The 27828-nt window shown below is 40.8% G+C and overlaps 1 protein-coding gene across 1 annotated transcript in view; it reads right to left on the bottom strand.

The window, feature by feature from the left end:
* Nucleotides 1-27828, bottom strand: part of LOC309612879 (uncharacterized protein) — an 80724-nt gene that overhangs the window by 28463 nt on the left and 24433 nt on the right. Inside the window, exon 5 of the mRNA XM_082359237.1 lies at nucleotides 7904-7973. Within this exon, the coding sequence (XP_082215363.1) occupies nucleotides 7904-7973 (70 nt within the window). The remainder of the gene's footprint in view (nucleotides 1-7903; nucleotides 7974-27828) is intronic.

The following is a 27828-nucleotide window of genomic DNA, read 5'->3' as shown; positions in this document are numbered from 1 at the left end:
ATAGCACCCATATGGCTCCAGCAGCTCCAGGCGACATTCCCCCAGGTTCAGGTGAACTGGAAGTGAGCACTTGCTTTTCTCCCAGCAGCTTTGGCAAAAGACTAGTTGGTCCTGACTGACTGCAGATGAATCCCAGTTGCAGTGGCCAGGGGAATAGGTACACTCATAGTTTTAAGAGGAATCATAGGTTCCATTCCTGAAGACAGAGTTAGAGCTGACCCAAAGCTCATGGACTGCAAGTAGGGGAGAGGGAGTTCACCAGAGAGAAATTAGAATATGTTTACCAAAAGAAGAGGAAAATGGATGTTGAGATGTCAAAAACTAGCAAATGCCCATTACAGTGCTTCCCAACCATGGTCTGACTGAAAGTTGACATGATTTTATCATAGCAACTAAACCAGGAGGTGTGGTTACAGGATAAAATATTATTGTTATTATTATTATTATTATTAGGCCACTCCTTGCAGCTTGCGGGAAGAAAGCACATTCTTTTTTGAAGACGGGGCTGAATTGCAGCCCCTATAGCTGCCACAAGCCCTGACCTCCATCTGGCCATTCTGCTTTTGCCAATATGCACACTCACAGAAGGGAGCTGGCGTGTTGCTGTGCTCCCCAGAACTGCTTTGGCTTCTTTCATGATTCCCTTGGATCAACTCTCAGTAAGTCATTCTCTTCCTTAGATGTCTTCTCTTTGAAAGATTTCCTCTGCCTGGAAGGCTTCTGCCTCAGTCACTCTAATGACTGGCTCTCTCATCTCCTTCATGTCTCTGCTCACATGTCCCCTTATCAGTGAGTTCTTCTCTGACCATCTAATAAAATAGCAACCCCCTCACAATCCTTATTCCCCTTCCTGGCTTTATTTTTTTCCAAAGCACTTACCATGCATAATTGAAAAAGTGGTTTTCTACATTTATCCTCCGTCTTCTTTGATTAGACTATAACTGATGACAGGTCAGGAGATGTTTGCTGCTGTCCCTAGTGCCTACAGTAGTGACTGCACATAGCAAATGCCATTAAATACATGTCAAATGAAAGGAGAGAAAGAGGAAGATAGGAAAAAAGGAAGGAATAAAACTGATATAACCACATGAATCATCTAAAAGTTGGTAGATACCACTAAATCTTTCTCTTTCTGATGCAGACTTCACATCTAAGAAGATCATCTAACTTCTCTATGCAAGTCAAGCATATAACCTCTTGCAAGTGAAGAAACTTGCAAAACCGGGTCACTAAAAATTGGAATTTTAAAGTAAAGACAGGAAACGTATTTATTAACTGCTTTCTTATATCAGATACCATGTTACAAGCTTTCACATACATTATCTCATTACTCCTCCCACTCCCAACTACACGCTGAAATAGGTCTTGTCATCCCTATTTTACAGGCAAAGAGACTGATGTCCAAAGAAGGTACTCAATGTCACATACACAACTGGAAGTATGGAATTTAAATCCAGATTTGTCTGATAGCAACGCATAAGAAACAGACTTTTGTGCTAAAACAAGAGGAGAGTGGCCAAATTCCCAAAGCATTTGATAGTAAAAATGAGAATAGAATAAAAGGGTTATATTATAGAGCAGCGGCCCCCAACCTTTTTGGCACCAGGGACCGGTTTCGTGGAACACAATTTTTCCATGGACGGGGCGGGGTGATGGTTCAGGCGGTAATGCGAGCGATGGGGAGTGGCAGATGAAGCTTCGCTCGCTCACTCACCCACTGCTCACCGCTTGCTGTGTGGCCTGGGGGTTGGGGACCCCGGTTACATAGGACAGAGTAAGGAATCACTTTTACTACGCATGGGCTGCAACGCTCACTATCACAGTTACCCAGCCCAAGGGAGATACCATCTTCTTACAATGGGGGGTATTTTTTTTCTTTATAAAGTCTGTTATGGACTGAATGTTTGTGTTCCCCCTAAATTTATTTGTTGAAGCCCTAATCCCTCAATGTGATGGTATTAGGAGTTAGGGTCTTTGGAAGGTAATTAGTTTTAGATGAAATCATGAGGGTGGAGACCCCATGATGGGATTAATGCCCTTATAAAAAGAGGGAGAGTCATCAGTACACTCTCTCCACCATGTGAGGCTACAGTGAGAAGGTGGTTGTCTGCAAGCCAGAAAATGAGCTCTCATCAGTAACCGAATTGGCTGGCACCTTGATCTTGGACTTCTCATCCTTCAGAACTGTGAGAAATAAATTTTTGTTGTTTAAGCCACCCAGTCTATGGTATCTTGTTATAGCAGCCCTACCAGACTAAGACAAAGTCTCAGAAACATACAGCCACTAGAACTACCATATGATCCAGCAATCCCACTCCTGGGTATTTATGCAAAGAAAATGAAAACACTAATTTGAAAAGCTATATGCACCCCTATGTTCATTACAGCATTATTTACAATAGCTAAGATATGGAAACAACCTGAGTGCCCATCAATAGATGAATGGATAAAGAAGATGTGGCATACATGTGCAACGGAATATTATTTAACGATAAAAAAGAATGAAATCTTGCCATTTGCAACATGGATGGACCTAGAGGGTATTATGCTAAGTGAAATAAGTCAGAGAGAGAAAGACACTGTATGATTTCACTTACATGCAGAATCTAAAAAACAAAACAAATGAACAAACATAACACAACAGAAACAGATTCTTAGATACAGAGAACAAACATGTGGTTGCCAGAGGGGCGGGAGGAGGAGAGAAATAGGTGAGGGAGATTAAGAGGTACAAATTTTCAGTTATAAAATAAATGAGTCATGGGTATGAAATGTACAGTATGGGGAATATAGTCAATAATTATGTAATATCGTTGTATGGTGACAGATGAAAACTAGACTTATCATGGTGATAATTTCGAAATGTATAGAAATATCAAATCACTATGTTGTGTACCAGGAACTTACAGAGTGTTATAGGTTGATTATACTTCAAAAACAAACAGACCAAAAACTCATAGAAGAAGAGATTAGATTTGTGGTTACCAGAGGTGGGAGGGTGGGGGGAGGAGGAATTGGATGAAAGTAGTCAAAAAGTACAAACTTCCAGTTATAACATAAATAAGTAGTAGGGATGTCATGTACAGCATGATAAATATAATGAACCACTGCTGTACATTATAAATGAAAGTTGTTAAGAGAGTAAATGACTCATCACAAAGGAAAAAAATTTTCCTTTTCCTCATCACAAAGGAAAAACATTTTTTTTCTATTTCTTTAATTTTGTATCTATAGGAGATGATGGAGGTTCACTAAAGTTATTGTGGTAATCATTTCATGATGTGTGTAAGTAAAATCGTCATGCTATACACCTTAAACATACACAGTGTTGTATGTTAATTATATCTCAATAAAAAATGGAAGAAAAAAAAGGAAATGGCTTAGGGCAAAAAAAAGAAACATATAGCCACACAGCATCAGAAACTCTCTCTTAGGAGAGAAACCTGTTCTCACAGTAAAATGACAACTAATGAAAATAGAAGGAATGATGGAATTTGCAAATCATCAGTGGAAGCTAAAACTAGTAGATGAATATTGGCTAAGGAACAGAATGTTTACATAGTTCCCAAAAACCTCCTATAAATCATTTATTAATTACAAAAGAAAAATAGTATCTTTACAGTGGAGAAATCTGGCAGACACTACTTTAACCAGCAATCCAAGTCAATTTCAGTGGTATTATTAAGACAAACCAATATCATGTGCCTTCTCATATAATGCTCTAAGAAGGACCGAGTACCACTTCTGTGGAATTCCTGCCAACAAGGTATAACCTGAATGTAATCATGAGGCAAGTTAGACAAACCCAAGCTGAAGGACATTCTACCAAATAACTATCCCATATTCTTTAAAAACGTCTAGTTAGAGAACATCAAAGAAAGGCTGAGGAACTGTTCCAGATTAAAGAGACATGACAACCAAATGCGACACATGACCTAAGACTGGATGCTGCCCTGGGAAAATAAACCAGCTATAAAGGACATTACTGGGGCAATTAATGGAATTTGCCTATGGACCATGTATTAGACAACAGTGTTGTATCAATGTTAACTTCTTGTTTTGATCACACTGTTGTGGTTATATAAGAGAATATCTTTTTCTCAGCAAGTATTCTGCAGTGTTTAGGGGTCTCCTAACATATGATATCACCAATTTACTCTCAAAATTTCAGAAAAAAAGTCATACCTACATGCTATAGAAAAAGAGAGGGGGAGGGGTGGGGAGAGAGAGAGAGAATGATAAAGCAAATGGGCCACACTGTAAACAATTGGTAATGCTGTGTATAGGGCATACAGATGTTCCACGTATTATTCGTTCTTCTAAATTTGAAAATACAACAAAATTAAAAATTACAAAATGTGCTTTTAATCTCAAACAAAGACCCTCTCTGGATGTTAATCTGGGGGCTGGTGAAACACTTCAGGTAATTACCATAGATATTTCTTTAAAGCGTTAAAATTATTTTGCAAGTCAAAATAAGAAACTCAGGAGAGCTGCAGAAATGCATAGCACTAATTTCTATTGGAAATGTAATCTATTCTTTTTCTCTAAGTGCTCATCAGCTATTCCTGAGTACTGGTCATTTTGTCAGAAGTGGTGGTTTGCAATGAGTCCTTTTGCAAAACAGAACATTTTATGATTCCAATTTTGTTAATGGAAATAAAATGTATGCAAAGAATAAAGGCTGAAAGAAACAACCATGAATCTAGTCAAAATAATTTCAAATGACTTGGCCTCATTTTATTAATCTTGATGTTAATTTTTTAAGTATTCACTCCATACAGGAAGCTTGTATAACAGCAGGGTTGTTTAGGGAGAAGACAGTGGGTATTTTTTTTTTTTATAAAAATACTTAGAAATCACATGTGGCTACCTGTCTCTTCAGTTTCTTCATTTATCAGCTTTCTAAATTACCTTTTTCCACTCTCTATTTCTCTACATTAGACTGTCCACCAGTGTTTATTGAACACCTTCTAGGTGCTATGCAAATATAAAAGAAGATCGTGACATGGGTCTCTGTGGCAGAAACCACTAGTTGTCTCTTCAACATCTTTCTTTCTCGGAAACAGACTACCGTCATTGTTCAGTGAATCAGTGTACTCAGCTAAAAAATATTTCCCTTGCATTTCCTTGCAAATGTGGTGCCCAATGAGATATAAACAGAAGTTGTAAGGTGAGGCTTCCAGAAAAGGTCTTTAAAATTCAACTGGGAGGCCTACTCTTTTCCCTTCATCCTTTCTTCCACCTTGCCTGGAACACAAAAATGATGGCTGGACTTCCAGAAGCCATCTTGTAAACACAAAGATAAGGCTCACACCCTGGGGATGGCAGAGGGAAGAGCTAAAAGAGGCTTGGACCATGATGCTCTCTTAGGATCCGCATTATCAGTCCTGGCCGGCTTTCTCTGGACTCCTTTTAAGTGAGAGAAAAATCAACTTCTATCTTATTGAAGCCATAGTAAAGGATCTCTGCAACCAGCAGTTGAATACAATTTTTAAATTATACAGTCCCTGATTTTAAGAGCCAATTGAGGAGAAAAAACTAGCGCACATAAAACACTTAGAGAACACATGTAGCTGGGTGGTATGTAGTCAGGAGACAGCACAGGTAGAAAGAGGGAGAGCTTTAGAATCAGTTATCCCTGCAGTTCTATCCTCAGCTTAGCATTTTAGGGTGTTTGACTCTGGGAAAATTACCTAATCTTTCTGAAACCTCGGTTGCCTCTTTTATAAAATGAGGATGACAATGATTACCTTGTGTAGTTGTAATGAGGGGTAGAGATAATGGGACTGGCCCTTAATAGGTGCTCAATAAATGATGGTAGTAATTTATAAGCTATACAAACTCACAGCAGGATGAAATCTATATGGGTTAAAATGATCAAGAAAGGTTTAGAGGGTTTCCCTGGTGGCACAGTGGTTAAGAATCCGCCTGCCAATGCAGGGGACAAGGGTTCGAGCCCTGGTCCGGGAAGATCCCACATGCCACAGAGCAACTAAGCCCGTGCGCCACAACTACCGAGCCTGTGCTCTAGAGCCCGTGAGCCACAACTACTGAGCCCGTGTGCCACAACTACTGAAGCCCACGTGCCTAGAGCCCGTGCTCCACAACAACAGAAGGCACCGCAATGAGAAGCCCGCACACCACAACGAAGAGCAGCCCCCTCTCGCCGCAACGAGAAAAAGCCCGCTCACGGCAACGAAGACCCAACGCAGCCAAAAATAAATAAATAAAAAATAAAAAATGAAAAGAAAGGCTTAGAGAATAAGTTGGATTTTGTTGCCAGTGAAGGACTGAAATGTTCAGGATGGATAAAGGGGAAAGGTATTACACATGGGTACAGGAAAGGCATGGGTAAAGACACAGAGACTGGCTGAATACAACATATTTGAGAGTTACAAGGAAATCAATATAACTGGTACTGTAGAGTTAAGGAAAATAGAGCAGCATAGATAGGGTGAGATCAGGGTGGCATAGATGGGGTGGGATCAGGCTGAAAGTCAAAGAGAAGATATGTGACTTGCTATGAAAGGGCACAGGAGAATCCACAAGTTTCATACAAAAAGAATAATCAAAACAGACATAATGAAAGCTCATCACACTAAGGTGCTCAGTTATCCTGAGTGATTTTGTTTTAGAACAAGTGACAGGAAATGAGCCTAAGTGCCAAATGGAAGGCAAGTATCTAACCCAAAAAAGTGGTCAGGAATTTAATGGAAACACTGCCTAATAGCAAACATTAATCTAGTTGCTAGAAAGGTGCTGTGAGGTAGCTTGAGTCCACACAAGCTTCCTTCCTGTGGTTTTTGTATAAAATGAAGACTTTTTATAAGACTTCTGGTATTTGGCAAAGGTGTTTTTCACTTTAACCTTTTCAGTTTAATCAAGCCAATCACACACAGTATGTTTCTCTGTATAAACCATAAGACGCCAGCAGACACTCACCCATTTTGATTCTAACGGTGCCTTTTTCACTATCTCGCTTTAAAAAACTCACTTAGTAATGCCATTGGTTTCCAGCAAATATTTCAGGACTTTCCCAAAGGAAAAGTTAAGAGATCCATTAAGGGCTTCCCAGGTGGCGCAGTGGTTGAGAGTCTGCCTGCCGATGCAGGGGACACGGGTTCGAGCCCTGGTCTGGGAGGATCCCACATGCCGCGGAGCAACTGGGCCCGTGAGCCACAACTACTGAGCCTGCGCGTCTGGAGCCTGTGCTCCGCAACGAGAGGCCGTGACAGTGAGAGGCCCGCGTACCGCGATGAAGAGTGGCCCCCGCTCGCCGCAACTGGAGAAAGACCTCACACAGAAACGAAGACCCAACACAGCCAAAAATAAATAAATAAATTAATTAATTAAAAAAAAAAAAAAAAGAGATCCATTAAGCAATCCCTCCACACTTTGGTTTTCACAGAGTCACCACATTATACAATAAAGTTAATTATTGTTTTTCCTATATGTTAGGATGAAAACTGGTAAACTAAACCAGCCGACAGACCTCCTGAAGGCCTGTACCTCCCAGATAAAACCCACCCACAAGTTCCAATCTGAAATTCTTCTCTTCCTTCTCATAAGCTGAAATATCATATGTAATAGGAACTACAAACAAACGGTATAAAGCTTGGCTGAGTAATCACGTCTCTGAGATGTCATGGAGAAGGCACGAACTTGGATGAGAAGACTTGACCTTGAGTCCTGACTGTACAAGTAAGAAGACTGGAGAAGTTGGGGAACTCAGATTTCCTAAACCTCAGGTGGGTCTCCTGTAACATAAGGATTATAACCCCTTTCTACTTTAAGAAGTCCTTTCTTGGGAGGATTGCATAAAATAATGTGTAAAAGTGATCTGTACGGCTTAAAGAATTGTAAGAGTGTAATATTTTCAGTAGACACTGAGGGTACCTACCCACTATGTTCCTGTCTTCGGGGAACGCCCCCATCACACCCTTCCAAAAGGTGGACCCAAGCAGTCATATCTGAATAATCATAACAAAGATAATTTAAAAACAAGAGCTACAGTTTGGAATGATGAATAACTTCTAGGGATGGACAGTGGTAGTGGTTGTACAACATGTGTATGTACTCGGGAATTCCCTGGCGGTCCAGTGGTTAGGGATCTACGCTTTCACTGCTGTGACCGCCGTTAGATCCCTGGTGGGGGAACTAAGATCCCACAAGCCATGTGGTGTGGCCAGAAAAAAAAAACACAAAAAAAAGGTGTATGTACTTAATGCCACTGAATTGAACTGTACACTTTAAAATGGTTAAAATGGTAAATTTTATGTTATGTATATTTTTCCACAAAACAAATTAAAAAAAACAACAACTAAGAACTAACACATATTGAGGACTTAGTGCCTTTCTTATAATCATTAACAAGGATTATTTTATTTCATTCTCGCAATAACCTCTTGCAGTAGGTGCCAGTGTACCCTCATTTTACAGAGGAACAAACAGCGACACAGAAAAGCTAAGTAACTACCACAAGGTTACACGGCTAGTAAGTGGTAGACCTCTGTTTGAATCTGGACAGACTCCAGAGCCCTGTCCCCACTACCAATCCCTTCCCCCTCCACCAATCAGAGGAGAGTTCAGGTCACCAAGTCTCAGGAGCTTGGCTTAAAAGACTCTTACTCAGGAATCTGGTATAAGAGACACTGAAATTCTCTTCAGATAGTGGTTGGCTCTGGACTCTTCTGATAAAAACCTGAGGTCTCTGGCTCCAAGGCAAGTCAAAGGCTCATGTGACCCAAAGTTATAAGGGAAGAGGAAACTAGGAGCAGGCAAAGAAGAAAGGCAGTCTAAAGAAAACAAGAGCCCAGGGAGGGGAGATGGGGTGTGTTGAAGACCTTTCCAGTTCCTACGTGTGTCTTGCACTTTGTATCTTTGTGATTGTTCTATATGCTTATCCACAAACCTCTTTTACTTAGGCTGCTCCAATGAGCTGTATAATCTGCAACCTAATGAGCTCTAATTATTCTAATAAAGTATTTCAAGAGGGAAAAGAAGTTGCATATGCAAAAATATCTAGAGCATAGCTCTTTATAATAATTGAACATTGGAAGAATGGAGCCACCCAATAACTAGGGAATAATAAATTATACTATGTCCATTCAATGAAATATTATATAATCATGAAAGTGCATAAACAGAAAAAAGTGGAATAATTACAAATAGGGAAAATATATGAAAAGCTGTGAATGCAGGAAAGAATGGTATGTGTGTGTGAGTGTGTATGTGTGTCCTATATTGTTCAAAAAACAGCATTAAATTTTCGAGAAAAGCTTGAGGGCTCTTAAAATCCCCTTTCTTAAAATATTTGATAGAATTATCAGGTATGAGAACTAGAAATAATTTTAGCAGTCATTTAGTATAATTTTTCATTTCTTCAGGTTCTGAGTACCTTTAGTGACGAGGAGTCCTCCGTCCTCCAGGACAGCGGCTGCCCACCTTCCGCCTGAACACCTCTGGGGACAGAAGTGCCAAAGTTTCTCCTCTCTTCAGTTGGCTGATTACAAAGTTCTCCCGTATGTTATGTCTGCAGTTTCTTCCCCTTAGTTCTAGTTCTCTCTGTTGGGGGTCAAGTCTATCACTTCTTTTTTTCTCCCCGAAACGTCCATTATCGCTGCAGTAGACAATTGCTCTAAAATTACAGTCACTCTCGTAGCAGCCTCTGCTCCCTCTCACTGACAAATACTTGAGAATTCCTTCTTGGAGCACTGTGGACCACACAAGCTTCTCTCCAGGTGGAACATTATTGCCAGTGTCCCAGGAAAAAAAGCATATACATGTGAACAGAAGAATGAAAAGAGTAGAGCCCTGGAAGGGAGTGGGGGCCAACTGCAAATGGAAAACCCAGCAAAGCGGTCATGGGAAAACAGCCAAAGTGGAGACTGACTTCCAGTTCCCCAGCAGACCTTCTTGCCTTGGTTTCTAGAACAGGTGATGCCATACCCAAAGCTGTGTCATATCTCAGCATATCAGAGGCCCATGGAGTCAAAATAAATGGAAAAAACCTCTCAAGCTAGTTTGGAAAAAATAGGTGGTTTGATTACATTGACTATTCAACCCACCCCCCCATTTAAAGCTGTTAGGCAGACCATCTCGGTGAACACTGTGGGTAAGATGCTGCCTAAGAGGGATAACCCCTTGTTCTAACCGGCATAGAGTCAGCATGCTTCTGATGGGAAAAGATAAGATGGTAAGATGCTGCCTAAGAGGGATAACCCCTTGTTCTAACTGGCATAGAGTCAGCATGCTTCTGATGGGAAAAGATAACTTTCAAATACTTCAATGTCAAAGAGAAAGGAGAAACAGGAGCAGCTCTAGAAAACATAAAGAGATTCAAAAATCTTGGCGGAGGGATGGATTGGGAGTTTGGGGTTAGCAGATGCAAACCATTACATATAGGATGGATAAACAATGAGGTCCTATGGTATAGCACAGGGAACTATATTCAATATCCTGTGATACAATGTTCATTGCAGCACTATTTACAATAGCCAGGACACGGAAGCAACTTAAGCGTCCAGAGACAGATGAATGGATAAAGAAGATGTGGTACATATATACAATGGAATATTACTCAGCCATAAAAAGGAACGAAATTATTTGTAGTGAGGTGGATGGACCTAGAGTCTGTCATACAGAGTGAAGTAAGTCAGAAAGAGAAAAACAAATACCGTATGCTAACACATATATATGGAATCTAAAAAAAAAAAAAAAAAAAGGTTCTGAAGAACCTAGAGGAAGGACAGAAATAAAGACACAGACGTAGAGAACGGACTTGAGGACATGGGGAGGGGGAAGGGTAAGCTGGGATGAAGTGAGAGAGTGGCACGGACATATATACACTACCAAATGTAAAAGAGATAGCTAGTGGGAAGCAGCCGCATAGCACAGGGAGATCAGCTTGGTGCTTTGTGACCACCTAGAGAGGTGGGATAGGGAGGGTGAGAGGGAGACGCAAGAGGGAGGAGATATGGGAATATATGTATACGTATAGCAGATTCACTTTGTTATACAGCAGAAACTAACACAACATTGTAAAGCAATTATACTCCAATAAAGATGTTAAAAAAAATCCTGTGATAAACTGTAATAGAAAAGAATTTTTAAAAGAATGTATATATATGTATAACTGAATCACTTTGCTGCACAGCAGAGGTTAACACAGCATTGTAAATCAACTATACTTCAATTAAAAAAAAAGAGTTTCAAAAATCTTGAACAAATGAGACAAAAACTAAAAAGCAAAAATACGGACAATGTACCTAACCATTTGGTCTGACAAGACCCTTGCTCATGAACACATTATACATATGTGCACCCATCCACATGCACATAATAGGAGGGCAAATCCAAATGTCTGTTCTCTCTGGAATGTTCATGGTAAATCTAAGTGTAGGCAAAAGTGAAGACCTCCCTGGGATCTAAACAAATTTTAGGAAGCAGACTTTGCTTCCTACTTTAGCCAGTATTGCTCCTATATTTGCCTGAGCCCTCCATGACTGTCTGGACCCCAGAATTCATTCTTTATGTTCCTGGTGTTTATACCTTTGCCTGATCTTCTTATCCAACCTAACTTTATTTGTAATAGAAGCATCTCTATTTGGCCCCTTTACTCCTCTATTTTTTTAGGAAAAAGCAGCCCCAAACAGTGGTAATTACAGGGCATTCAGAAGTTGGAAAGTAAAAAGAAATTAATCTATACATAAAAAGGAAATGCCTGTCAGTCTCATATCTTTCTCTGAGGATCCTCCTAGCCTTCAAGGATATGTTTTAAAAAAAGTCTTAATTCAAAGAACTGCAATCTTCCCTCACAAGAATCAAATAAGCTACTTGGAGGTTGCTGTACGACTCTTAATCATTACTTATTCGAATCCTAAGTGCTCTGATGAGAGGTCGTTTTAAGAGCATGCTTGTGTCAACCTTTAAAAGGTTTCTGTCTGGGCATCCTGGACCATCCTGGTATTTAAATCCTGGGTTTACCAGGTGGTGAGGACTGGAGGTAGGTTTTTCCAGCCACTAGAGACAGGCACAGCCATGCGAATGACGGCATCCATCAAGGGCGCCTTTTCTTCAGATGTCTCACTTTCAGAATCACAGAATCTACCAAATAAAACATTAAGGCCACCATCAACCAGCTTCCCACTTCCCTTCCCCCAAAAAGGGGCACGCAAGAGCCCACAGAAACAGGCTGGACACACAGGCCCTGCTCACCTGGGAAGATGATTTCAGTCACTGTCTTCAGCTCCAATTCCTGCACTTAGAACACACATTATAATCTAGCTCCTAATCTAGCTGGATTCTGCTCCAGTTTAATTGACCAAGGCATCACCCCTTCCAAGCCGCCTCAGTGAAACCAGCGTAGCCCACTGGATGGAATGCTAAGTGCAGCTGTGCCCAGAAGGAAAGAGAGAGCACCACCACAGGAGGGAAGAAGGGAGGGCATAAGCAGAGCCTGTACAAAATCAGAAACACATTTCTAGAACATGGTGGGCTTGGGGGAAGAGGAGAAAGAAATCAACAAAACGTCCCAATAATTTCACGGCAGAACTAGAAGAGAGCATTTACAGCTATTCCAGGACACTCCCACAGGAAGCTTTTCCTGGATGCACAGACCTTCACAGCACTGACAACCCTCAGGTGACCGTGCTGGCTCGTACATGTGGTCATGATGTCACAGCGTGAGAAGAACACAACAGAATGCCCAAGAGGCATCTGGACAGCACATAGCAAAAAAGAAAAAAAAAAAAAAAAAACGGCTGAGCTCCCCTCCACAGAACCCCATTAAAAACCAAAGTGTGTCTATTACAAAGTCACATTTTCCATTTTTCTGCTTTATAAAGTCAGCAATGCTGGAGGGTAGGAATGAGTGCAAAAGGGGGGTGTGAGGCTCACGGATGTCCCTTCAGTGAGCAAAAGGAAGGGCTGGCTGCACGCCTCCCTCCCATTTCGGACAAACACACACATGTCCAGATTCAGGCTGTGGTGACTAGGTCACTCCCAGTCTTATTCTATATCGAAATAACGTCTTCCTGAAACCACACAGAGACCACATGCCCGCAGATCTCCTCCCCAACTGTGAACTATTCCCCCAGCATGGCCAGGGGATGAGATTCTGCCAGCAACAGGATGCCAAACCCTTCCACAGGAAAATAATTCACTTGCCACTATTTTTACTTGTATGATCCTCCCAGATAGGATTAGTTCCTTCTTTGAAGGATACTTGGAAGAAGTCACTGTGACCTGTCAGACTGCAGGGAGCTATCATGTTGCTGTCAAGCCTCCAGGACAGGAGGTATCAAAGGTATCAATCTGGCTGATACTCTGTTCAAAGTCCTGTGAGCGGGTGGGATGGCCTGGGGTTCTCCTGAAGTACCAGAAAGTGTAGTTGTACTGCAAGGGATGCTCTCAGATCCACGACAACAGCCTTCCTCTTGCTGCTGCTCTGACTCTTGTCCCGTTCCTATGCTTCCTTCTCACCATCTTTCTATGTGCTGTTTTCTTCATTCTGATCATGGTCCCCGCTGTCATCATCTTTCAAGGGCTTGGACTTGTTCACTTTCTTGCTGCTGTCGCCACCGCCTCACAGAGTGAGGCTATCGCTTTTACGTGATGATACTCAGGGCCACTTCATGGGTGCGTGAACTGTGCAGCAGGGCCCTGTGCTTGTTCAATGCTCTGTTGTCATCATCTTGAAACTCTTAATAATTTTTTGAATGAGGAAACCCACTCTTTCATTTTGTATTGGATCCCACAAATCATGTAACCGGTGCTGAAAATATTTCAAAGAGCTTCATGTCAAACCTCCCCATTCATTTGGCCATTCTTTTTACAGAACCTGATTTAGGGTCTTTTAACCATCCTGGTTGTTCTTCTCGAAATTTTGTTCTCACCACAGACTCTACACATGACCTAGTCAGTGAGGAGTACAGTGGTACCTCAAAGACTGTTGTTATAAACAAGATTGTATGTATATTTGCAGTAATAGAAAGCAGTTAGTGTTTACCATGTGACTGGCATTATGTTAAGGACATTACATGTGTTATCTTATGTAATCCTCACATCAACCCTTCTAATTAAGAGACAGATTTGTGCCCAGTTTGCAGATAAGACGACTATGGCTTAGAGAGGTTACATAACTTGCTGAAGACCATACAGTTACAGGCGGCAAAGAACGCGAACCCAGGTCTGACAGACTCTTTTACAGCAGCTGTACTAGGGCTTCTCCCGAGTTATTAGAGACACTCACTACTTAGGTGGCTAGAGGTGGCACACATTGAGCTAGTAACCAATTCCGATTGTACTGTCAACTAATTTTGATCTATGGTGATTCAGCTGCGAAGGTCTCTTTGGATGTTAACTGAGCTATTCCCACATGGACATTTCCTTTTCCAGGTTCATGCCCTCTGTTAGGTTCCTTCCACTAAGATGAGCCTCTGTATTAGTTTCCAACTGCTGCTGTAACAAATTATCATAAACTTAGTGGGCTTAAAACAATATAAATGTATTATCCTGTAGTTCTGGAGGTCAGAAGTCGGAAATGGGCCTCACAGGGCTAAGATGAAGGTGTCAGCAGAGATGCGTTTCTTCCGGAGGCTCTAGGGGAGAATCTGTTCCTTGCCTGTCCATCTTCTAGAGGCTGCCTGCGTTCCTTGGCTTGTGGCCACGTCACTCCAATCTCTGCTTCTGTCATCATGTCCCCTGCTCTGACCATGACCCTTCTGCCTCCCTCTTATAAGAACCCTGTGATTACATTGAGCACTTGGATAATCTACAATAATCTCCCGATGTTCAGGTCAGCAGGTTAGTAACCTTAATCCCACCTGCAATTTGTAATTCTCCCTTGCCACGTAACATAACATATTCACAGGTTCAGGGGATGAAGACGTGGACATCTTTGGGCATCCGTTATCCTGTCCACTGCAACCTCCCGACACACCACACACACCTAGTTCCTCGTGTGACCTGGATTCCAGGGCCTCCCCCTTCCTATGGACCCTGCTCACCTTCCTATGGATGCATTCTGGTTCTTCTAGGTTCAGCCAATAAACATTTATAGAGCACCTATTATGTGCTAGGCATTTTGCTAGGGGCAGGAGAGACCAAGAAAAAAAGACATTGTCCCTGCCCGGAAGGTGCTCACGTTTTAGTGAAGCTGACAGAAAACTCATAAAAGACAAGAAAATATGGCAATTACTGGGATAAAAGGGAGCATAGGTGGTGAAGGGGCACTCAGGACTTGGGGTCTAAGGTGGGGAGGGATATGCAAAGATATACCTTACTGCTCCTATTCCTATCAAGATCCACAAAATCAAAACAGTAGGATTCATCATGAAAAATGAAGATCTATAATCTGGTCTCAGGCATCGCTAAAGTGTCAATGCCCAGTGATTCCAGGCAGGGCTGGGCTGTTCAGAAGCCAAGAAGCAAAGGAGCACACAGATCTCCTTCTGTGCTCCTGAAGGCCTTGCTTCAGCCTGGGGTCAGTGGCAGCCAGCAGGAATTACTCATTACCAGGGTGAGGAGGACCCCTGCCAAGTGGAATAAGCTATTTACAGTCTTCAAGTGGGATGGGCTCAACCCAGGGAGGGTTGATACTCTTATTTCCCCAGGCTCAGCCTGATCTAAGAAATGGCTTATTTTGAAAGTTGAAAAGGGAAAAAAATTGTTAGATTAAATATACAAAGATGTAATTTAGTTCCTCTCTGCATCTCAAATGTGGAGTCGGAGGAAGGAGCCCGAACTCCTAAGCTTTCAATGATTTATGTTTGTTTTTAGATACTGTATCACAGCCCAGGACCCGGGATGTGCCTGGACTGACCTTTGTTCCTACCTGCTGGCCACTTTGTAACTGTTATCAGAAGAAATCCGGAAGCTGTCATGGGAGTCTGTATGTTCCTGCCCACTGAGATTTCAGAGGAACCAGCTGGCTTTGTTTCCAGCTCTATACTGAACTCTGCTGTCTCCTTTCAGAAACACAAGCAGACGTGTGTGTGAGTGTGTGTGTCTGTGTATGTGTGTGTTTTCATTTTCCTGTTTAACCTGAATAGCTATGACAAAACAGGGTCACTTATTTTAAAAAATCTCTGTCTGTCTGTCTCTCTCTCTCTCTCACACACACACACACACACACACACAGAAATTTCCTTTCTAGTGGAACATAACCAAAATGCTACTTAGATGACACTGAATTCATGTTAAATCAGATGACTTTGTGAAATCACTAGTATTTGTACAGGGCTTTATAGTTGGCCAAAGGTGTTCTTAGCCGTTGAATTCTGCTCCTTATAAATCTTGTGAAACGCTGTCCTGGTTGGGGGTCCATTAAGCCTTAAGGACCTTTCAAATGCAGAGACCCTTCTGAGCACATTGACTGAATGGGGACTTCTTGTGTTTTACTCTGAATGAAATATATCTGCCCTTCATCTACAAAGGACTAAAGCCAGGGATCAGCTGTACTCTCTGCTGTGTCCCATACCTGATATGTGGCCATCAGCCTTAGGCTGAATACCTCCTGCAAAAGGGGCATCACCTCCCAAGGCATCTTTGCTTGGTTCTGACAGATGGCCAGATGGAGACGTTAATAGATTCCCCTAGCACATTGACAAGAGGACCTCGAGAGGACACCTTCAAGGGGTTTGGTGTGGGCCCATTACAGGTTCTCTATATTGGAATCAGTCAACCAACTCATTCAGATCTTTTCTCCTGGATAATATGAATGACAGGGGGTCACACATAAACAATGCACAAGGCCTGCTCTTTATCCCAATACTTGAAGTACGAGTTACCCTGTGGCTAAAGAAGACATTGTCCTGCATCTTTACAATAAGCTTGCATTAGTGCGGGGAATATGGATGCTTCTCCTCCTTGAAACTTTAAAAAGTCAAATATAAAGTTCTAATTATTATGCTCATTCTGAAAGTGAGGACACCAAGTCTCAAAAAGATCAAGCGATCAACAAGGGCTCCTGGCTAGGAAGTAGCACAGCTAGCTTCTGTAACTTCGGCTACAGATTTTAGTTAATTAAAAACACACGCACACACACCCCCATCAAAAATCTAAGTGAGGCACTTCCCTGGTGGCCCAGTGGTTAAGAATCCACCTTCCAATGCAGGGGACACGGGTTTGATCCCTGGTGGGGGAACTAAGATTCCACATGCCACGGGGCAACTAAGCCCATGCACCACAACTACTGAGCATGCGAGCCACAACTAGAGAGCCCACGTACCACAAATACAGAGCCTACAGAGCCCACGCGCTCTGGAGCCCGCACGCCACAACGAAAGATCCCGTGTGCCGCAACTAAGACCCGACGCAGCCAAAAATAAAATAAAATAAATAAATAAATATATTTTTTAAATCTAAGTGAAAATTTTAAAAAATTAATTAAACCTAAACTTAAAAATTTTTTCATTTACTGTATGGACTTTAGATAATAAACCAAAACAAAAATCACCTGATATAGATTTTTGTTTTGGTTTATTATCTAAAGTCCATACATTAAATGAAAAAAATTTTAAGTTTAGGTTTAATTAATTTTTTAAAATTTTCACTTAGATTTAAAAAATGTATTTATTTATTTATTTTATTTTATGAGGTGGATGGAGTTAGAGTCTGTCATACAGAGTGAAGTAAGTCAGAAAGAGAAAAACAAATACAGTATGCTAACACATATATATGGAATTTAAGGAAAAAAAAAAAAAGGCCATGAAGAACCTAGTGGCAAGATGGGAATAAAGACACAGACCTACTAGAGAATGGACTTGAGGATATGGGGAGGGGGAAGGGTAAGATGTGACAAAGTGAGAGAGTGGCATGGACATATATACACTACTAAACGTAAAATAGATAGCTAGTGGGAAGCAACTGCATAGCACGGGGAGATCAACTCTGTGCTTTGTGACCACCTAGAGGGGTGGGATAGGGAGGGTGGGAGGGAGGGAGACGCAAGAGGGAAGAGATTTGGGAACATATGTATATGTATAACTGATTCACTTTGTTATAAAGCAGAAACTAACACACCACTGTAAAGCAATTATACTCCAATAAAGATGTTAAAAAAAAAATCTAGGAGAGCAGACAGCAGAAGCAAGAAAAACTACAATCCTGCAGCCTATGGACCAAAAACCACAGTTACAGAAAGAGAGACAAGATGAAAAGGCAGAGGGCTATGTACCAGACGAAGGAACAAGAAAAAACCCCAGAAAAACAACTGAATGAAGTGGAGATAGGCAACCTTCCAGAAAAAGAATTCAGAATAATGATAGTGAAGATGATCCAGGACCTCAGAATAAGAATGGAGGCAAAGATTGAGAAGATGCAAGAAATGATTAACAAAGACCTAGAAGAATTAAAGAACAAACAAACAGAGATGACCAATACAATAACTGAAATGAAAACTACACTGGAAGGAATCAATAGCAGAATAACTGAGGCAGAAGAACGGATAAGTGACCTGAAAGACAGAATGGTGGAATTCACTGCTGCGGAACAGAATAAAGAAAAAAGAATGAAAAGAAATGAAGACAGCCTAAGAGACCTCTGGGACAACATTAAACGCAACAACATTCGCATTATAGGGGTCCCAGAAGGAGAAGAGAGAGAGAAAGGACCAGAGAAAATCTTTGAAGAGATTATAGTCGAAAACTTCCCTAACATGGGAAAGGAAATAGCCACCCAAGTCCAGGAAGCGCAGAGAGTCCCATACAGGATAAACCCAAGGAGAAACACGCCGAGACACATAGTAATCAAAGTGGCAAAAATTAAAGACAAAGACAAATTATTGGAAGCAGCAAGGGAAAAACGACAAATAACATACAAGGGAACTCCCATAAGGTTAACAGCTGATTTCTCAGCAGAAACTCTACAAGCCAGAAGGGAGTGGCATGATATACTTAAAGTGATGAAAGGGAAGAACCTACAACCAAGATTACTCTACCCAGCAAGGATCTCATTTAGATTTGATGGAGAAATCAAAAGCTTTACAGACAAGCAAAAGCTAAGAGAATTCAGCACCACCAAACCAGCTCTACAACAAATGCTAAAGGAACTTCTCTAAGTGGGAAACACAAGAGAAGAAAAGGACCTACAAAAACAAACCCAAAACAATTAAGAAAATGGTCATAGGAACATACATATCGATAATTACCTTAAACGTGAATGGATTAAATGCCCCAACCAAAAGACACAGACTGGCTGAATGGATACAAAAACAAGACCCATATATATGCTGTCTACAAGAGACCCACTTCAGACCTAGGGACACATACAGACTGAAAGTGAGGGGATGGAAAAAGATATTCCATGCAAATGGAAATCAAAAGACAGCTGGAGTAGCTATACTCATATCAGATAAAATAGACTTTAAAATAAAGAATGTTACAAGAGACAAGGAAGGACACTACATAATGATCCAGGGATCAATCCAAGAAGAAGATATAACAATTATAAATATATATGCACCCAACATAGGAGCACCTCCATACATAAGGCAACTGCTAACAGCTATAAAAGAGGAAATCGACAGTAACACAATCATAGTGGGGGACTTTAACACCTCACTTACACCAATGGACAGATCATCCAAAATGAAAATAAATAAGGAAACAGAAGCTTTAAACGACACAATAGACCAGTTAGATTTAATTGATATTTATAGGACATTCCATCCAAAAACAGCAGATTACACGTTCTTCTCAAGTGCGCACGGAACATTCTCCAGGATAGATCACATCTTGGGTCACAAATCAAGCCTCAGTAAATTTAAGAAAATTGAAATCATATCAAGCATCTTTTCTGACCACAACGCTATGAGATTAGAAATGAATTACAGCGAAAAAAACGTAAAAAAGACAAACACATGGAGGCTAAACAATACGTTACTAAATAACCAAGAGATCACTGAAGAAATCAAAGAGGAAATCAAAAAATACCTAGAGACAAATGACAATGAAAACACGACGACCCAAAACCTATGGGATGCAGCAAAAGCAGTTCTAAGAGGGAAGTTTATAGCTATACAAGCCTATCTCAAGGAACAAGAAAAATCTCAAGTAAACAATCTAACCTTACACCTAAAGAAACTAGAGAAAGAAGAACAAACAAAACCCAAAGTTAGTAGAAGGAAAGAAATCATAAAGATCAGAGCAGAAATAAATGAAATGGAAGCAAAGAAAACAATAGCAAAGATCAATAAAACTAAAAGTTGGTTCTTTGAGAAGATAAACAAAATTGATAAACCATTAGCCAGACTCATCAAGAAAAAGAGGGAGAGGACTCAAATCAATAAAATCAGAAATGAAAAAGGAGAAGTTACAATAGACACCGCAGAAATACAAAGCATCCTAAGAGACTACTACAAGCAACTTTATGCCAATAAAATGGACAACCTGGAAGAAATGGACAAATTCTTAGAAAGATATAACCTTCCAAGACTGAACCAGGAAGAAACAGAAAATATGAACAGACCAATCACAAGTAATGAAATTGAAACTGTGATTAAAAATCTTCCAACAAACAAAAGTCCAGGACCAGATGGCTTCACAGGTGAATTCTATCAAACATTTAGAGAAGAGCTAACACCTATCCTTCTCAAACTCTTCCAAAAAATTGCAGAGGAAGGAACACTCCCAAACTCATTCTATGAGGCCACCATCACCCTGATGCCAAAGCCAGACAAAGACACTACAAAAAAAGAAAATTACAGACCAAAATCACTGATGAATAGAGATGCAAAAATCCTCAACAAAATACTAGCAAACAGAATCCAACAACACATTAAAAGGATCATACACCACGATCAAGTGGGATTTATCCCAGGGATGCAAGGATTCTTCAATATATGCAAATCAATCAATGTGATACACCATATTAACAAATTGAAGAATAAAAACCATATGATCATCTCAATAGATGCAGAAAAACCTTTGACAAAATTCAACACCCATTTATGATAAAAACTCTCCAGAAAGTGGGCATAGAGGGAACCTACCTCAACATAATAAAGGCCATATATGACAAACCCACAGCAAACATCATTCTCAATGGTGAAAAACTGAAAGCATTTCCTCTGAGATCAGGAACGAGACAAGGATATCTACTCTCACCACTATTATTCAACATAGTTCTGGAAGTCCTAGCCACGGCAATCAGAGAGGAAAAAGAAATAAAAGGAATACAAATTGGAAAAGAAGAAGTAAAACTGTCACTGTTTGTGGATGACATGATACTATACATAGAGAATCCTAAAACTGCCACCAGAAAACTGCTAGAGCTAATTAATGAATATGGTAAAGTTGCAGGATACAAAATGAATGCACAGAAATCTCTTGCATTCCTATACACTAATGATGAAAAATCTGAAAGAGAAATTATGGAAACACTCCCATTTACCATTGCAACAAAAAGAATTAAATACCTAGGAATAAACCTACCTAGGGAGACAAAAGACCTGTATGCAGAAAACTATAAGACACTGATGAAAGAAATTAAAGATGATACCAACAGATGGAGAGATATACCATGTTCTTGGATTGAAAGAATCAACATTGTGAAAATGAGTATACTACCCAAAGCAATATACAGATTCAATGCAATCCCTATCAAATTACCAATGGCATTTTTTAAGGAGCTAGAACAAATCATCTTAAAATTTGTATGGAGTCACAAAAGACCCCGAATAGCAAAAGCAGACTTGAGGGGAAAAAATGGAGCTGGAGGAATCAGACTCCCTGACTTCAGACTATACTACAAAGCTACAGTAATCAAGACAATATGGTACTGGCACAAAAACAGAAACATAGATCAATGGAACAAGATAGAAAGCCCAGAGATTAACCCACGCACCTATGGTCAACTAATCTATGACAAAGGAGGCAAAGATATACAATGGAGAAAAGACAGTCTCTTCAATAAGTGGTGCTGGGAAAACTGGACAGCTACATGTAAAAGAATGAAATTAGAATACTCCCTAACACCATACACAAAAATAAACTCAAAATGGATTAGAGACCTAAATATAAGACTGGACACTATAAAACTCTTAGAGGAAAACATAGGAAGAACACTCTTTGACATAAATCACAGCAAGATCTTTTTTGATCCACCTCCTAGAGTAATGGAAATAAAAACAAAAATAAACAAATGGGACCTAATGAAACTTCAAAGCTTTTGCACAGCAAAGGAAACCATAAACAAGACGAAAAGACAACCCTCAGAGTGGGAGAAAATATTTGCAAACGAATCAACGGACAAAGGATTAATCTCCAAAATATATAAACAGCTCATTCAGCTCAATATTAAAGAAACACCCCACTCCAAAAATGGGCAGAAGACCTAAATAGACATTTCTCCAAAGAAGACATACAGACGGCCATGAAGCACATGAAAAGATGCTCAACATCACTAATTATTAGAGAAATGCAAATCAAAACTACAATGAGGTATCACCTCACTCCTGTTAGATTGGGCATCATCAGAAAATCTACAAACAACAAATGCTGGAGAGGGTGTGGAGAAAAGGGAACCCTCTTGCACTGTTGGTGGGAATGTAAATTGATACGGCCACTATGGAGAACAATATGGAGGTTCCTTAAAAAACTAAAAATAGAATTACCATATGACCCAGCAATCCCACTACGGGGCATATACCCAGAGAAAACTGTAATTCAAAAAGACACATGCATCCGAATGTTCATTGCAGCACTATTTACAATAGCCAGGTCATGGAAGCAACCTAAATGCCCATCAACAGATGAATGGATAAAGAAGATGTGGTACATATATACAATGGAATATTACTCAGCCATAAAAAGGAACGAAATTGAGTCATTTGTTGAGAAGTGGATGGATCTAGAGACTGTCATACAGAGTGAAGTAAGTCAGAAAGAAAAAAACAAATATCGTATATTAATGCATGTATGTGGAACCTAGAAAAATGGTACAGATGAGCCGGTTTGCAGGGCCGAAGTTGAGACACAGATGTAGAGAATGGACATACGGACACCAAGGGGGGAAAACTGCGGTGGGGTGGGGATGGTGGTGTGCTGAATTGGGCGATTGGGATTGACATGTATACACTGATGTGTATAAAATTGATGCCTAATAAGAACCTGCAGTATAAAAAAACAAACAAAACAACTAATACTAAACTTTCATTGGGTTATTTGTATGGAAATATGTGAATATAAATGTTTCAGACATTACATGAAATTTCTAGAAATCTTATATTTGTATTTGTATGGAAATATGTATAAAAAAAATCTATATCATGACTTGGATGAATCTCCAGGGAATTATGCTGAGTAGAAAAAAGCCATTTCCAAAAGGTTACATACAATATGATTCTAATCACAGAACATATCTGAAATGACAACATTTTTGAAGGGAGGCTAGATTAGAGATAGAACGGGGTAGGGGTCAGCAGGCTTCAACTCTGAGCTGGATGGTGTGGAGATTGCAGCCTCTGCCCATTGGCCAAGCGCAGAGTGAGTTTTAGGTCAGATGATCTTCCCTGAGCCAATCCACAGGAAAGCCTTGGCTTCCAGGGCAATTTCTCAGTTTACTGTCCACCCTAGAGAAACCAAGTAAAGTTGTAAGTTTTTCAAATGGTTAGCGTGACATGAAGATTAATACACAGGCACTTGCCTGGGGAAAAAGAACATTTATGGCAGCTTAGTGCTGCAGACTCAACTGGACTTCCCAAGTGATGGCGAACATTGATGACAACCTGTAAACCATCGCATCTGTTCTGTAGAAAGTCAGGGTGACCAGATGGCATGGGATGTGAAGCCTGAAAAAGAGCAGTCCCTGCTTGGTCTAGTGAAGTTCGTTCTGAGCCGGTGCCTGTTCTTAGTTAATGGGCCAATGGCAAGGGCAGAGACATACAAGAAGTTTGGGGTACAGTGTGAGAGAGGAGTAAAGGGAGAAGGGGCAAGAGTGCAAAGGCAGGATTCCCAGCTTGAATGAACTGTGTCCGGGCTCTGCCCTAGAGACCGTGAGGCTCTGAGCCAGTCTCTGAGTCCCTCGGAGTTTCTGATTCCCTATTCACAAAAGAGAGCAATGAACCCCTGCCTGGCCTCTGTTACCAGGTTGGTGGGAGGAACAAATGGAATAATGTTAGTAAAAAGCATTTTGTGAACACTTACATTCCATGCAAATGCAAAGATTAGTAATGTGATTTGTCAAGATTCTTACTGGTGGTCTCTAGATTTCTGGACCTGTGATTTGGCAAGTAAGTTAATTCACTCTGAAGGCTGGTGGGTCCATGGCCCTCAAGTGAGCATCACTAATGATCAGGTCTTGACAGCAGCCATTGCACTCACCATGGATTTATGTATGGGGTCCTACAATTGGAGAAGGAAGCATGATGGGCCACATCTGAGCTGAGCTCTAATAACTTCAGCTGGCTCCTTACTTTGCTTCTAAGGCTGATCCTTGGCTCAAAGATATGCATATAGGAAGCCTTTACCAATGAGTGAATGCTCATCTAATTTCGTGAGGGTTTTCTCTTGTTTCCGCTTAGGTAATTTGGTAAGTCAGTAAGTCTGGTAATGCTGCACAGGAGAGGGGAGACCGTCATGGTGGATGGCAGTCTAGTCAGAGACCCTCTGGGAGGGAGGCAGTTAGGGTTGAGTTAAAAATCTTCTCTGAGAAGTGGCATAGTACGGCAGAAAGCATGTAGGCTCTGGGCTCAGGGAGCTATGTGAGTGACCTAGCTTTATCCTCTCTGAGCCACGGTTTCCTCCCCTGTCAAATGGTTAATGGCAACAGCGCTCTCCTCATAGAATTGTCCTGAGGACTAAATGAGATAAACGGATATGGAACGGCAGGCAGAGAGTAGAAACACAATAACTTGGATCCTTTCCTCCTTCAGAGGACAGGAAGAAGATATCATAACTCCTTTAAAGTATCTTCCTGGGCATGTTTTTCAGAGAGAATGAAACTTGGAGCCTTGAATTGCTAAGCCTGTCCTCTTTGTAGTCAAACAGATTCCTATCCATGCTCTACTAATTACAAGCTATGTGATCTTAAGCATGTTAGTTAATCTCTCCTAATCTCTGTCTCAAGTGTAACATAAGGTTTCATAATACCTATGAATATGGTTGCTTTGAAAGTTAAATAGGAAGTATATGTAAGGTGGCTAGGACAGTGTCTTACGCACAGTCCAAATGCAATAAATAGTTGTTCTTATCATAACTGTCTTGGGTGTGGCAGAAGTGCCCAAAGAAATGGAGAACAGAGTGTCTACAGACATCACCATTACTTTTCATAATCATCAGTAATCCTTGGTTCCATCTGTGCAATACTTTCTGCCCCCTTGCGTTCGACAGTAGTTCACACTCAAGGACTTCGTGGGTGTGAAGGAGTCAACAGGGTGGTGCAGCTGCCAAATCACAATGGATGTCACCCCGACAGCACACCTGGAGCACTGGAGGACACAAACTGTACGTGAACAAGCTGGAGAGTGTGCCAGCAGGAGCCAGCAGGATGGGAAAATGGCTGGGAAGATGCCAGGCGGAAGGTCTGAGGAACTGGGACAAGAGCAACCCAAGGAGGAGTACAGAGAGACCTGTATCTGAAGGGCTGACCGTGAAAGGATGATTTCATTTATTCTGTCATTCCCTGGACAGCAGAACGCAGACCAATGGGGAGAAGTTACCTGAAGATACGTTTCGGCTCAGTACGAAGAATTTTCTGACAGTGCAGACATCCAATAACAATGCTCCTGTACATCAGTGGAATAGGCTGTCCCGTGAAGGAGGACCTGAGTCCACAATCTGGCATCTGGGGGGAGAGGTGGGGAGGCTGGCCTAGACAGCTCTCAGGCCCTTCACAGCTCTGAAATTCTATCTCATGAGAAGCCCACGACTGCTTCATCAGAAGCTATCTTGTGTTACCGAGTCATTCATATAAAGCTTGTCCTCCACTCTGTTATAAAACTTGGGGGCACCACAACAGGATAGAAGAAAAAGATATCTTATTTACCTTAATACTTGCTATCGTTCCTACTGCAGATGAGAGGCTCAATATATGTATTTAACAAATACACACTGCTTATCTGCTCTAAGGAGGGTATCTAAAGTGCCAAACCAACCTCTTCTTTTGTGTGTTAAAATTTTCATTCCTGCAATGTAGCAGAGAAAGGAAGCTATTATCACTAACATTTCAAAACTGATTTTGAAGTAAAAAGGAGTAACTGCTTCCAATTTAAGCACATTATTTAATACCACAAACCTCAGTTTGTGATGATAGTGATATTTACCTATAGTGACGGTTCATTCATTCATTCAACAAATATTTGAGCACCTATTATGTACCAGACCGGGTTCTACTTGCTGGGGACTTCTATCATTGAGCTAAAAAGACACACAGCCCTCATGGAGCTTACATTCTAGTGGGGGAGAGGTAGTAATAAATACAGTTAAGTAAATTGAAGTATGCTAGTGTGAACAGACTATGTAAAAGTGCTGTTAAGAAAATAAAGCAGAAAGACTTCCCTGGCAGTCCAGTGGTTAGGACTCTGTGCTTCCAATGCAGGGTTCGATCCCTGGTCAGGGAATTAAGATCCCGCAAGCAGCGAGGCACAGGGGAAGAAAAAAAAAGTTATTAAAAAAAAAAAACAACATTGTTAATCAACTATACTCCAAGATAAAATAAAATTTTTTTAAAAAATAAAAATTTTGTTAAGGTTTAAAAAAAAAAGAAAGCAGAAATAGGGATAAGGAGAAGGTGGTGGTTTCTGTGAAGAGATGAAGTAAGAGAATGCAGGTAAAAATTACTGCATGGACAGGTTATGTAGAAAGTCTTCAATCAATGCTAGCTATTATTACCATGGGGACTTCTGAGTTTGCAGGACCTATAATTATATATGCATCATTCCACTCCTGAATTATTCAATAGGTGGTGTGTATTCGAAATCAAAACCAAAAGGAAGCGGGCCCTGATACTGTTTTCAGGTAGAAGGAATCAATGAAAATGTCATGACTTTAGAGTTCTGGCATTGTCTCACTTGTGCAAGGATGTTGATATGAATCTGCAGGAAATATAGAAATGCAGAAGCTGAGGACTGAACCAAATTACATCAGGTAAGTGACCTAATTTTTCTAAGCCTTAGTTCCCCTGTGCCCCCATTTGACCAGGGCTGTTGGGACACTTAGTATGTAAACACTAAGTAAATACATACGGAAAATATAATACATATGTAAAATACTGGGCACACAGCAGGTACAGTTAGCTTACATTATTATCATTGTCCAAACAAAGTCATCTGAATTTTCAGTGTGTTCAGAAGGAAAAAACAAGGCAGTATTCCTCAGGAGGGAACATTCCACAATCATGTGTTGCTAGGAGTTGGATGAAGGTCACTTGTTATGAGAACAAACCAGGAAAACATAAGGAAGCATTCAACTGATTAAATGCTCAGTCCAGTGCTCAGGCTTGCTAACTCCTTGGCTGCAGTCTTCAGAATTCCAGAAGATGCAAACAAAGACACAATGATTCACTCAAAACAGTTCTTCGTACAAATCTTAGGATTCAGCCAAAAAGCAGTCCAGCAGGATTTATGAAGTGTGCTTCCCTCTACAGAGCCTGCATGTCAAGGACATCCACAGGCTCCCTTTAATGGAGCCCTCGTTTTCCAAAGACCTCTGTAGCATCCTCTCTGCTCTTACCACTCTGACTGAGAGTCTTGGGAAATGAGAATTTAATTTGTTCTGTGTTGAACTTTTTCTCATGGGGCAACTTTACAAAGAAGGAGCTCTTTCTGCTTTCCCAGAGGGGGAAAGCATCCCCATCAGTCCCACTTCCTCAAGTTCTGAAGTAAAT

This window comes from Balaenoptera borealis (assembly GCF_965194805.1).
Source record: "Balaenoptera borealis genome assembly, chromosome: 1".
In the NCBI taxonomy this organism is placed as follows: Eukaryota; Metazoa; Chordata; class Mammalia; order Artiodactyla; family Balaenopteridae; genus Balaenoptera; species Balaenoptera borealis.
The sequence above is the reverse complement of the archived record's forward strand: the minus strand, read 5'-3'. Positions and strand labels throughout refer to the sequence as shown.